Here is a 12,221-nt window from a genome sequence, read left to right on the forward strand (position 1 = left end):
ACAAAACTACCAGGAGAAACTCACGCTGTAGTTTAGTTAGAGCAGTGTTTCCCAATTTTATTTGGCCACAGAACCCTTTCAAACTCAAAAGAATTTTGCAGAACCCCTAATAACAGTCTAATATATGGGAATCAGTGCCGAGTAGTGACATCATCGTCCCCACTCTCTGGCTAAGATGGCATTACACAGGGACACTTATCGTGGCAAACACAAATGAGAATTGTTTTCAATAAAATTCATAAATGCTTAATTATTATTATTATTTTAATCATAAAATGTTGTTGTAATGTAATTTTCTCACGGAACCCTTATTTTCACTTCACAGAACCCCAGAGTTCCATGGAGCACCATGTGGGAAATACTGGGTTAGAGCACCTTTTCTGGCAAAAGCAGTGTTTTAAAGCATTATCTTTTTTGAAATTTACAATCTAATGAGATGATAAAAAAGAAATATTAAACAAGCCCATACAAAGAGATTCAAATATGTATGACTTGCTTTTAAGAACAATTATTAATGTGAAAGAAAATAAACTCAACAGACTGGTGAGCAATAGTAAAAATATATAGACACACATCTATAGCAGAGGTCTCCAAACTGTGGAGCAGGTCCCCCTACGAGGGTGTATAGGAACACTGTGTGGTGGGCAGTGACCCCGAAGAGCTACAACTAGGGGGCAGGGAGTGAGCCCCACCCAGCCCCACCCTTAACTCTTCTCCAGTCCTGCCCCCAGTTACAGCCCTGTCCCTGTGCTTGTCCCCATCTCCAGCCTTGGTGCGGCTCTGCACCCAGCCAGGGTCTTGGCTGTCAGCCCCCACCACTGCTCGGCTATAACTCCTTCTCCCAGACCTACCCCAACTGTGACTCTGCTTTAGGCCTGGGGCCAAGACTAGGGTTGAGGCCAGGAGTGGAGCTGCAACCAATTGCAGGCCTGGCACCAGGCCCGCACCATGTATGGTTGCAGCTCCGCTCCTGCCACCAACCTAACCCCCAGGCTACAGCTCAGTTCCCAGCCCCAGCCCCAGCCCCAGCCGTAACCCCAACTTCAGCCAATTTACAAGAAAGTCTTATGCCAACACGGAATGCTGCCCAAATGATTTTGGCCTGTTCTGAGAACAGCCTGAATTTAGAGATGCAAAAACTACATTTGTCTGTAGTTTTCTATGTTGAGATCAAGCTTCAGTTTTAATACAGAGAACAATTTATTCTGAAGTTAGTTACCTTTTCTTTTACCAGACGACCCAGAAGTTTTTCATTAGGTGTGCTGAAAACAAGTATTTTCACCATTAGAAAAAACACTTAGATCTTTATCAAACATAGACCTCAAAAAGCTAAACAGATTTATATCTGATGGGTTTCCTAACATGCTCCTTTGGGAAACAGAATGTTTCTGAATATTTTTAGATCCTGTATCACAGAATTTTTAAAACATTAATCACATTTATTTGTGTTCTTCAATGAAGTTTGGTAATGTTCTAACTTTGCAGGAATATAACCGCCCTGAATTAACAATATATACAGATGTGCTTGCTATTACCTTGCCAGTTTCTCTCACACAACAGACTAGACCTCCCTGGTCTGGCACCCTGAGGACCTGACTAGTCCCAAATGACGGAGTTTGCCAGATGAAGGGAGGCCAAGGCCAGACACTCTATTCCCGACCCAGCTGGGCTGCCCGGTCTGTAGTTGCTTCTCCAACAGAGCTCCTGGCTCCACTGTTGCTGCCCCAAACACAGCTCCTGGTCCTGGCAGGACTGCTGGTGCCTCTGCTGACCATCAGCCCTGGTGGAATTCCCAGCCCTGTGAAGGCTCCCAGCTGCCAGCACCTATGGGCTTTCTGGCCCAGAACTTCCTGAAAGTTGCCAGACCCGAGTGTCCTGGTTTTCCAAGTTTCAACCTGTACTTTGATTAGTGAAAGACTATGGGCCTGATTCCCCACAACTTTGCACCTTGCACAATCATTTACACTTATGTAAAATAGGTGTGAAATGCTACCACTTAGCTATTATAATAAGCACTTCGCAATACTGTACTTTTATATGGCAACCGTTTGGGGTCAGAGATCCATTATATTTATTTACCTGCAGAGTAACATACACTCCTTTTTTACTGCATATTTGAGAAAGAACAGAAATGTTTTAATGTGGTACATGTACTTGGTGTTGTGAACCCACAGGGCCTTGATCCAAATTCCACTGATATCAATGGGAACTAGATGAGGGCTAATGTTAAAGAAGAAAAAATGTACAGCCAGTTTCCATGATAGAGGGGGTGATCGATGAGCAAGATTTTTTTTACTGGAGAATTTTTCAAACTAAATTGTACACTGATTCCTGCTACTATTAGGCAGACAGATATTTTATTCTTAAAAGGAGTTCCACCCTCTTTGTACTTTTAGTTTTTTGTGTTCAGTCCCAGGGCTTACTAAGATAAAAAATCTGGAGTGAAAAAAAACCCTATTTTCATAACCAGTTACTTTAATTTTTTCAACAGATAAGATCTATTTTATTCTTCATTTAAAAACTTGCGATATGTTTAGTCGCACAATGCAAAATCAACACTTTAAACAATAGACAGTGGTAGATTCACTTTTACAAGACTATATTACACTCCAACAATGCATGTACCTTAGATCCTCTTCATCCCCCATTTCCACTCCAGCTTCCCTGAGCATTGCCAGAGCTTCACAGTACTCCAGCCTCAGAGTTGGCTCCAAAAACTTGAATGGTTCACAAGGAAATTGTTTGTTCACTGTCAGAATTTCAGTTTGAAATCTGTATACATAAAGCAGAAGGAGCTAAGTTCCTTTGCAATCGAGCAATAACCTTACAAATGTAGTGCATGTTTTTGCCACAAGAGGTCAGTCTTGCAACACAAACTATTTTGAAGTGGTTTCTGGGAGAGGTCTATATAATCAAAATGGAATTTTATCCAAAGTAAAGCCATCCCTATTTAAATATTACAAAAGTTAAATATTTTAACACTACTCTTGCTACTTCATTCCTCTCTCTGAGGTAGTAACTGACTGACTGGATTATTCTGCATAATCACTATTGTTTAAAAAAAAAAAAAAAAAACCTTGAACCCTTTAATCCCTTGAAATTAAGTATTATATAAAACAAACATTATAAAAAACGCATTTCCTTTGGAAAAACTTAATAAACAATTAATAGTCCTGCAGCACGTTAGAGACTAACAAAAATGTACATGGTAGTCCGTAAAGTGCTGCTGGGTTATTTGTTGTTTTTTTAAGATTCTTCAGTTACAGACTAACATGGCAACCCCTCTGAAATATTTCCTTTGGGTCAAGAAATATTTGTTTCTGGCAGCAAGAAGGAAATCTAACATCCATTTCCAAATTACCAATGATTTCCTTCCAGATCCTGATGAACTGGATTTGTCACATAAGGTATATGGCAATAAGTGGAAAATACTGTTCTTGGCTTTTGTAGCAGATAATGCTAATTAGTACAATAAACAGGATCTAGAAACATTTCTGTAAGAACCAATATATAGTTCAATATCAAAATAAGGACAAAGTTTGTATGTGCACAAAAAGAAAGAACATTTAAAGTTGAGGACAGATCATTTCTGTTACGGGGCCCTTCGAACAGAACAGTGAATTTTTTAAATACATCTAACACTACTGAACAAAATCAAATTAAAATACGCAATTTCAGCTACGTTAATTGCTGAAGTCTAAGGAGCTTAACTTTGGTTTTGGTGCTGTCTACACTGCAGGAAGTGAAAGGAAGAACACTCTTCCTTCAATTTCCCTTACTCCTCATAAAAGCAGGGTTACCGGCATCAACCGGATTGCTCCTCTCACTTTGAATTAGCTGTATTAACTAGATCTCTAATTCGAACTGTGGAAGATCGACAGCAGCAGCTTTGATCTTCTGTTGTAGTGTAGACATACCCTAACATACTCTAGGAATAATAACCCTGGAGGAAAAAGAACATTTCCTGTCCTGATTCTTCAGTGAATTCCAAAATCTAAGACACACACGGAAAGTCAAGCAGACTAGCAATTATGAGCACCCACTACTTTCCTATAAAGACTGTAGGGATCTCAAGCAGATGAAGCTATTTATGGAATGAAAAATGCTTTATTTACCGTTCTTGAAGTCCCTTGAATATCTGCACTAAGGTGTCCGCAATCTCATCAACCACTTCATGATAGTGGTAATTAAAAGCCATTTCAATATCCAGACCAACAAACTCAGTTAGATGTCTGTGTGTATTGGAGTCCTCAGCTCTAAATACTGTAAAATTAGAGTTCAAATTCTAAATGGCTGTGTATCCTAAAGGACATGACTACAACATTATTTGATTTACAAAAAATAACTCAGACAATCAATCACATCGTGTCTTGCATTGATCACACATTGTTATTTGTGAGCATGACAATTCCTCTTACATAAACACACACACAACTTTCCTGTAGAGATAGGCTATCCCTAGAGCATAATATTTGCTAATGAGCAAGATTTATAAAATTTGGTTCCTTCAAAATCTTTAGTTGAGAAGTTGTTCTGCCCATTTAGAAATAAATCACTAGTTACAACCTTTAAATGTACCAATTTTACAGTTCTGAGAAAGATATAGGTTAATGCTCAGCAGACACAATTTTCTGTTTTATTTCAAAACTTTACAGAAAAGCAAGATTGGAAATTAAGCCTACGGGGTCTTTGCTCTGAGTCACTGTTCACCAACCAGTAGATCTTGGAGCCTCAGACAGGTAATCCTGTCTGATTTGGCCAGGAAGCTATCACATGCTAGCACTTGAGCTGCCTCTCCCTGCACTGCTGTGCATATCCTGCCTTTTGCCTTGGAGCTGGTCCCCTTAGGAGCCTCCTGCTTGCTGTGCAGGGCACGGGAGGCAGAGCATAGGCAGTGATGTCAAGGGACCCTCTCTCCCACTCTGTATCCTATCTCCACAGAGCAGAGAGAGGGCACAACAGGACCTGGGAGGGAGTTTGCTGGCTGCTTTTGGGAGTGGCACAGGGTCAAGGCAGGGATGAGCCTGCCTTAGCCTCACTGCATCACCACCCAGGAGCCACCTGAAGTAAGTAGTGCTCAGCTGGAGCCCACATCCCGAAACCCTACCCCGGTCATGAACACCCTCCTACACTCCAAGACCCTACCATAGCCAAGCCTCCCCTAGATCCATACTCCCTTACAGAGCCTGTATCCTCTCTGGCACCTCAACTGCCTGCCCCAAGCTCAGCTCAGAGTCCCTCTCACACTCCAAATCCCTTAATCCAAGACCAGAGCCTGCATCCCAACCCTCTGCCTCTTCCTGATGAATGGAAGGGAGGATGAGAGAGGGAGGGAGGATGGAGTGAGCAGGGGCAGGGCCTAGGTGAAGGGGCACAAAGGAGGCGGGGCAAGGGTATTTGGGTTTGGAGTAGATCTTGGATTGCAATTAAATTAAAAAAGTGATCTCGAGCTTAAATAGGTTGGAGACCCCTGCTCTTAGTCCAATTTACACTGGGGATGTTTAAATGAAATTGGTTGTAGACACAACTCAGAATGGATGCATTTCAGGAATCACAATACATTAAAGAATGTAAAAAACTGTATGCATAGTCAACTTGATTGGACAAGTTAAGCATGTTCATCAACCATCATCAGCATCTGGAATAACAAATGCGGTAGATGCTTTGTTGGCTTGTCTTAGCTCATCGCTGAATTATTAAACTTCTATTTCAGTCCTCCCTCTTTTTCATCCCAAGGTCTAGAATATCATATGGCAACACCTGCTACAGAACACCAGTGCTTTCTATCAATGCTTCTGACTTGAGCATTGCATTTTTATTCAATCAGCTTGCCCCTTAAACATTGTCATTATGTCAGTCTAATTAGCAGTCCTTACTTGAAACTTTTGTAAAGTATGCAGAGAAGAAGCAAAATGATCACATCTCATTTGTCACAGGCCTGCTCTAAGCGATCAATGCAGCATGTAAAACTCAGATAAAACACAGTTTGTCTGACCTGGACCAATGCAGAAAACCTTTTCAAAGTCAGCACAAATACACATCTGCTTGTACAGCTGTGGGGATTGAGCCAGGTAGGCACTGCTTTTGAAGTAGGATACAGTAAACACATTGGCTCCTCCTTCACTGGCAGCTGAAAAAACAAATGTTAATAGCAGTTATTAAAATACAAGCAAAAGTAATCTGAGGTTGAGTTATTCAATATGTTTAGGTTTGTACGTAAATTTTAGGATGAGATTTTTTTCAAAACTAATCAGGGTAATATACAGAGAGCAACTATTAATAGTAATAGAATTGTATGTCTAAATCCTCTACCCAGTTTAGCTGTGTAACTTGCTGGACACAAAAAGTTATCATGAGAAAGCAAGAGAGTGTACATGTACGTGCAAAATCCTAAGAGTCAAGAACTCCTTCATTCTAATCCTGCAAGTGAAACTTACTCCTTTCTGTGTCATCAGATGAGTCATTTCACTGCTCTGTTTCTCTATCATATGAGAATGATACTTTTCTATGTGGCTAACAAAGTGTTCTGAGGAATCGTTAGCTAATGTTCTTAAAGAGCTTTGAAGATGACAGGGCACTATGTAAGTACTAGAAGATTATCATGTCTTCCATGAAGATGAGGATCTCCCTTACCAATAACCTCTCTGTTCAAACTACAAAAATTGTTATGCAGTTTGAGTTGCAACACAACTCTCTCTCTCTCTCTCTCTCTCAAAAAAAAAAAGTTTCAAGATTTTCAGCAGCTACTTTCGCATATTCTCAGTAAAAATGACAATTTAGGTAAATATCAGGGATGTGAAGGGTTAACCAACTAACCAGTTAGCCTCACCCATAATGAGTGAGGCTTACAGGTTAAGGTTAACCAGTGGGGTTGGAACAGCTCCCCACCTGCCACAGACGGAGGCTGCTCTGGCGGCAGGCTGGGGCTGCTCTGATCTCCCAGCCAGAGCAGCCTCTGTCCATGGTGAGTGAGCCAGGGCGCCCACATGCAGCGGCTGCTCTGACTGGGACACCAGAGCAGCCCCTGCCTGTAGAGGGAGGAGGGAGCATTCCAGTTAGCCAATTAAGCAGATTTTACATCACTAGTAAATTCTGTAACAATTATTCTTGAGCATGGACCAACAGCTTTTAAAGTCTTGAAGACTGAAACAGCTAAGATATTTAAATATGAAAATTAGCACAGACTTAGCAATTTTGCATAAACATAACCTCATTGAAACAAATAGCATGTTTGCCCTATTGGTATGCAGCACAATAAGAATTGCACACTTCTTGGTGGGTCATCTGTAAAGAGACCTCATGAACTATTTGTACTATAGCATTATTTCATATTTTTATAAAACAGACATCTAAAATAAAAGGGGTGAACTGTTGCATTCAGTGTGATTTTGTATAGTGAGACAATTGCTTCCACCCGTTGGATTATAAAAGGCTACCACTATAGTCTCAGATGACAACTGGCTTCATAAAATAAAAGGAAAATTAATCCACTTCTAAGAGATGTCTGGGTAAGGCACATCCAGAGAGAATACACAGAATCATAGAATACTAGGACTGGAAGGGACCTCAAGAGGTCATCGAGTCCAGTACCCTGCCCTCATGGCAGGACCCAGTACTGTCTAGACCATCCCTGATAGACATTTATCTAACCTACTCTTAAATATCTCCACAGATGGAGATTCCACAACCTCCCTGGGCAATTTATTCCAGTGTTTAACCACCCTGACAGTTAGGAACTTTTTCCTAATGTCCAACCTAAATCTCCCTTGCTGCAGTTTAAGCCCATTGCTTCTTGTTCTATCCTCAGAGGCCAGGAAGAACAATTTTTCTCCCTCTTCTTTGTGACACACTTTTAGATACCTGAAAACTGCTATCATGTCCCCTCTCAATCTTCTCTTTTCCAAGCTAAACAAGCCCAATTCTTTCAGTCTTCTTTCACAGGTCATGTTCTCTAGACCAGTGTTTCCCAAATGGTGCTCCGCGGAACCCTGGGGTTCCACGAAGCAAACGTAAGGGTTCCGCGAGAACCCAAATGCTCCCCTCCCCACACCCATAAAGAGACAGAGGAGCCCAGCGCACAAAGACGCTGGTTCCTTCCCTGCTCCCCTTTCAGACATCTCCCGCGTCCCCCGCTGCCTCTCTGCTTTTACCACCGGACCTAGCAGCAGCAACAGCTGCTTGTCCCGCTTCTGCCCGATCAACCCAAGATCCCTCTCCCGCGTCCCCCGCTGCCGCTCTGCTTTTACCACCGGAAAAAGCAGAGTGGCAGCGGGGGACACGGGAGAGGGATCTTGGGTTGATCGGGCAGAAGTGGGACAAGCAGCTGTTCTGCTGCTAGGTCCCTTGGTAAAGGCAGCATGTGTGTGTGTCTGTGTGTGTGTGTGGGGTGGGGGGGAGTACTATCAGTGAGTGGAACACCGGAACTCCTACTCACTGTGAGGATCGGAACAAATCCCCATACACACTGTGAGGACACGTGGCTCCTGTGTGTGACTTTAAGTTTAAGAATTCAATCTAATATCAAAATTCCCCATGGATCGTTGGTTAAAAGAAGGAACTTTAAAGAGAAAAGTGAGTACTTCAAACTCCAATATTTTTAATGAAACCAGCAAGGAAAACACTGAGGCAGCTCAAGTTAATTATGAAAAATTTCAGCTGACTAATAAGAAACGCAGGTATTGTGAGGACTATTTGGCATTTGGATTCACAAGCAATGGAAATGTGTGTAGTGTGCAACAAAATATTATCTAATCGTTGTTTAGTACCTGCTAAATTGCGAAGACATTTTGAAACAAATCATCCAGAATACAAAGATAAAGACATCAGTTTTTTTAAGCAAAAGCTTGAATCGCTTGAAAAAAGTAAACTCTTCATGTCAAAAATTGCCAAATCTGATAATGAAAATGCAACAGAGGCATCTTACAAAGTAAGCTATCGTATATCGCTCGCCGAAGCACACACTATTGGGGAATCACTCATAAAACCATGTGCAAAAGATATTGTGATGTGTATGTTGGATCAGGAGTCTAGTAAAAAAGTTGAGGCTGTGCCACTATCAAACAATACTGTCACATGTCGTATTCACGATCTTGCTGCTGACATCGAGAAGGAGCTTATTCTTCGGCTGCATTTATGTGATGCATATGCATTACAATTAGACGAGTCCACTGACATTGCAGGTCTTGCAGTCCAGCTTGTATTTGTCCGTTATGATTTTAATAGTTCTACTGAAGAAGACTTACTTTTATGTGAATTTTTGCAAACCAATACAACTGGTGAGAATATATTCAATTGTATCAATAACTTTATGAAAACACATCAAATAAGCTGGGAAAAATGCGTTGATGTGTGCAGTGATGGTGCCAAAGCAATGGTAGGAACAGTGGCTGGCGCTGTAACAAGAATAAAAAAATGTAGCACCAAACTGCACCAGCAGTCACTGCATTCTCCACAGACATGCTCTGGTAGTTAAGAATATTTCTCCCTCTCTTAAAAATGTGTTGGACGAAGCAGTACAGATTATTAATTATATAAAAACTCGACCATTACAATCAAGACTGTTCAAAATTATGTGTGAAGATATAGGTAGTCAGCACACAGCCCTGCTTCTACATACGGAAGTCAGGTGGCTATCACGAGGAAAAGTGCTGGTTAGATTATTTGAATTGCGTCATGAGCTCTCCGCAAATCTGATGGATCACAAATTCCAACTGTCTGATAGTTTAACAGACTTTTTGTGGTTATCTAGAGTTGCGTATCTTGCAGACATCTTTACAAAACTAAATGAAGTAAATCTGTAGCTGCAAGGAAAGAATGTAAACATTTTTAATGCGAAAGACAAAATTTTGTCATTGTCACGGAAGCTACAGTTTTGGATCTCATCTGTAGGACGAAATGATTTGGATTGTTTACCAACTCTGAATGATTTCCTTGAAGAAAATGGATACAAACTTGATGAAGATATTCGCAGTGACATTGCAGATCATCTCCGTGATTTATACACGAACATCATTAAGTATTTTCCAAACATCAATGACAACAATAACTGGATTCGAAATCCATTAAGTTTAACAGAAAAGCCAGTCAGTTTTTCTACACAAGATTATGAAAACCTAATTGAAATCGCTTCAGAAGGCCAATTAATACAAAAATTTAAAGAAGTTTCTCTGATTACATTTTGGAGTGACTTATGTCAAAGTCAAGAATATTCATCTTTATCAAGACGCGCAATTCGTCAGCTGTTTTGCCAGTACATACTTGTGCGAAACTGGGTTCTCGAACTATGCAGCAATGAAAACGAAATACAGAAATCGACTGAATGCTGCGCGAGATATGCGAATCCAACTTTCTAGTATTAAACCAAATATAAAAAGAATTTGCCAAGAAAAGAAGAAAAACCACTCTTCGCATTGAAAACTATGAATATAATTAATATTATCTGATAGTTTTATTTTTTGTACATATTTAATATGATTTTTGTTGAATATAAATGAATGGTGTTATATTCAATATGTTGAATTTAAATGAATGGTGTTATATTCAATATGTTGAATTTAAATGAATGGTGATCTTATTACTACCAATTGTGGTGTACTGGCAGTCTATGTGTGTTTGGGTGTGTTGTTTTTTTTTTCCTTGACAAACTTAATCCCTGGCTAGGGGGTTCCTTGAAATTTTTCTGAGTTTGAAAGGGTTCCGTGGTCAAAAAAACCTGGGAAACACTGCTCTAGACCTTTAATCATTTTTGTTGCTCTTCTCTGGACCGTCTCCAATTTCTCCACATCTTTCTTGAAATGTGGTGCCCAGAACTGGACAGAATACTCCGAGGCCTATTCAGCGCAGAGTAGAGCAGGAGAATGATTTCTTATGTCATGTTCACAACACAACCGCTAGTACTTTGCCCTGATATAGTACCTTCCATCAGAGAATTTCCATAAACCTTAGCAACATCACTGATGCATCACAATGTTCCTGGCCAGTTCATACCATCTCCAAATTACAGATGGAAAAAGTGGCACCGAGGTGTTAACTGACTTGCCCAAAGTCACACACAAATCAGTGGCAGAGCCAAGAACAGAACCCACATTTTCCAACTCCTACTCATGTGCATTAGTCATCTGGCCACTCTTCCATGCCACGCTATGCTAAATAACCTTATTTTGTTCTTTACAGATGTGACAACTTGCAATATTTTTTTTACTAAAGAACAATCTTCTGTATAGTATCAAGTGATATGGTGGCTCCTCCTCCCATAGAGAAGCTGCATACAAGTCTGCTCTTGTTAATGCAACATGCATCAGATTTTAGATTGTGAGTACCCAACATTCAAGAGTGTTCAGGTTCAAGAACAATTTTTGTTTGACTTGACAGAATCTTTATATGCCCAGGAGAGACTGCAAGTCAGGTAAGAATAATCCTTTGTCTTCAGGAATGCCAACACTAAAAAGGTACAAGCAGCAGATCAACTACTAACATACATATAAGGATAGGAGAAGAACAGGACACATTGTTTCTCCTTTCTAGAAGATGATATGCTAAAAAGATAGTAACAGTTATTATTTGTTAAAAAGAAAAATTCTCAGCCACCAAAATATCAATCCAGTATCACTGTGCTAAGTAAATGCCACACCTCAGATTTGTAGTTGGCAATTAAACCACACAGTACCTGAGATGATTTTGGGAGTCTGAATTTCCACAAACCCCTTGCGAATGAGAGTTTCTCGAAAGAGCTGACAGATACCAGACTGAAGATGGAAGACAGCTTGACTAGTAGAGGTCTATAAAAAGGAAATAAAATAATATATCTGGAATTAGTTTTGCTTGCTGAACTTTATTACTTTTGTCATGACCATGAGAACGTTTAAGCTATTCAATCAGGAGTGCTTATTATCCCATATTCCCCAACAACAAGGAAGAAGTCTCAACTGAGAATTACTGATTATCCATAAAATGGCAAAGGTAACAAAAGTGAAATCCTTTTACTTCACTTTACAGTGCATTCAGTTAAAAGAAGGCACTAGTTTGAATTTTACACCCTTGTAAAGAACCACTGAGTTGTGATATACATTATGTTTTTCCAAGATGAGATTAGTACCGTACTGTAAAAACACTAAACCAAAACTGATGCAGAAATATATAATGAATTTGCTTTAAAAGAATACAGGATAAAAACAATGGCCGTGGCAAAACACGTAAGGGAGAAAAATTTGTTCAGCCCTGTT

General features: G+C 40.2%; 1 protein-coding gene across 1 annotated transcript in view; it reads right to left on the reverse strand.

Annotated features, from left to right (window-relative positions):
* DARS1 (aspartyl-tRNA synthetase 1) overlaps nucleotides 1-12,221 on the reverse strand; it is a 74,663-nt gene that overhangs the window by 6,224 nt on the left and 56,218 nt on the right. The window contains exons 8-12 of the mRNA XM_006117048.3: nucleotides 11,666-11,777; nucleotides 5,996-6,130; nucleotides 4,116-4,263; nucleotides 2,626-2,772; nucleotides 1,220-1,262 (exon numbers count right to left, since the gene is read on the reverse strand). Coding sequence (XP_006117110.2) covers nucleotides 1,220-1,262; nucleotides 2,626-2,772; nucleotides 4,116-4,263; nucleotides 5,996-6,130; nucleotides 11,666-11,777 — 585 coding nt within the window. The remainder of the gene's footprint in view (nucleotides 1-1,219; nucleotides 1,263-2,625; nucleotides 2,773-4,115; nucleotides 4,264-5,995; nucleotides 6,131-11,665; nucleotides 11,778-12,221) is intronic.

Source organism: Pelodiscus sinensis, chromosome 7 (assembly GCF_052426305.1).
Source record: "Pelodiscus sinensis isolate ZL-2025 chromosome 7, ASM5242630v1, whole genome shotgun sequence".
In the NCBI taxonomy this organism is placed as follows: domain Eukaryota; kingdom Metazoa; phylum Chordata; order Testudines; family Trionychidae; genus Pelodiscus; species Pelodiscus sinensis.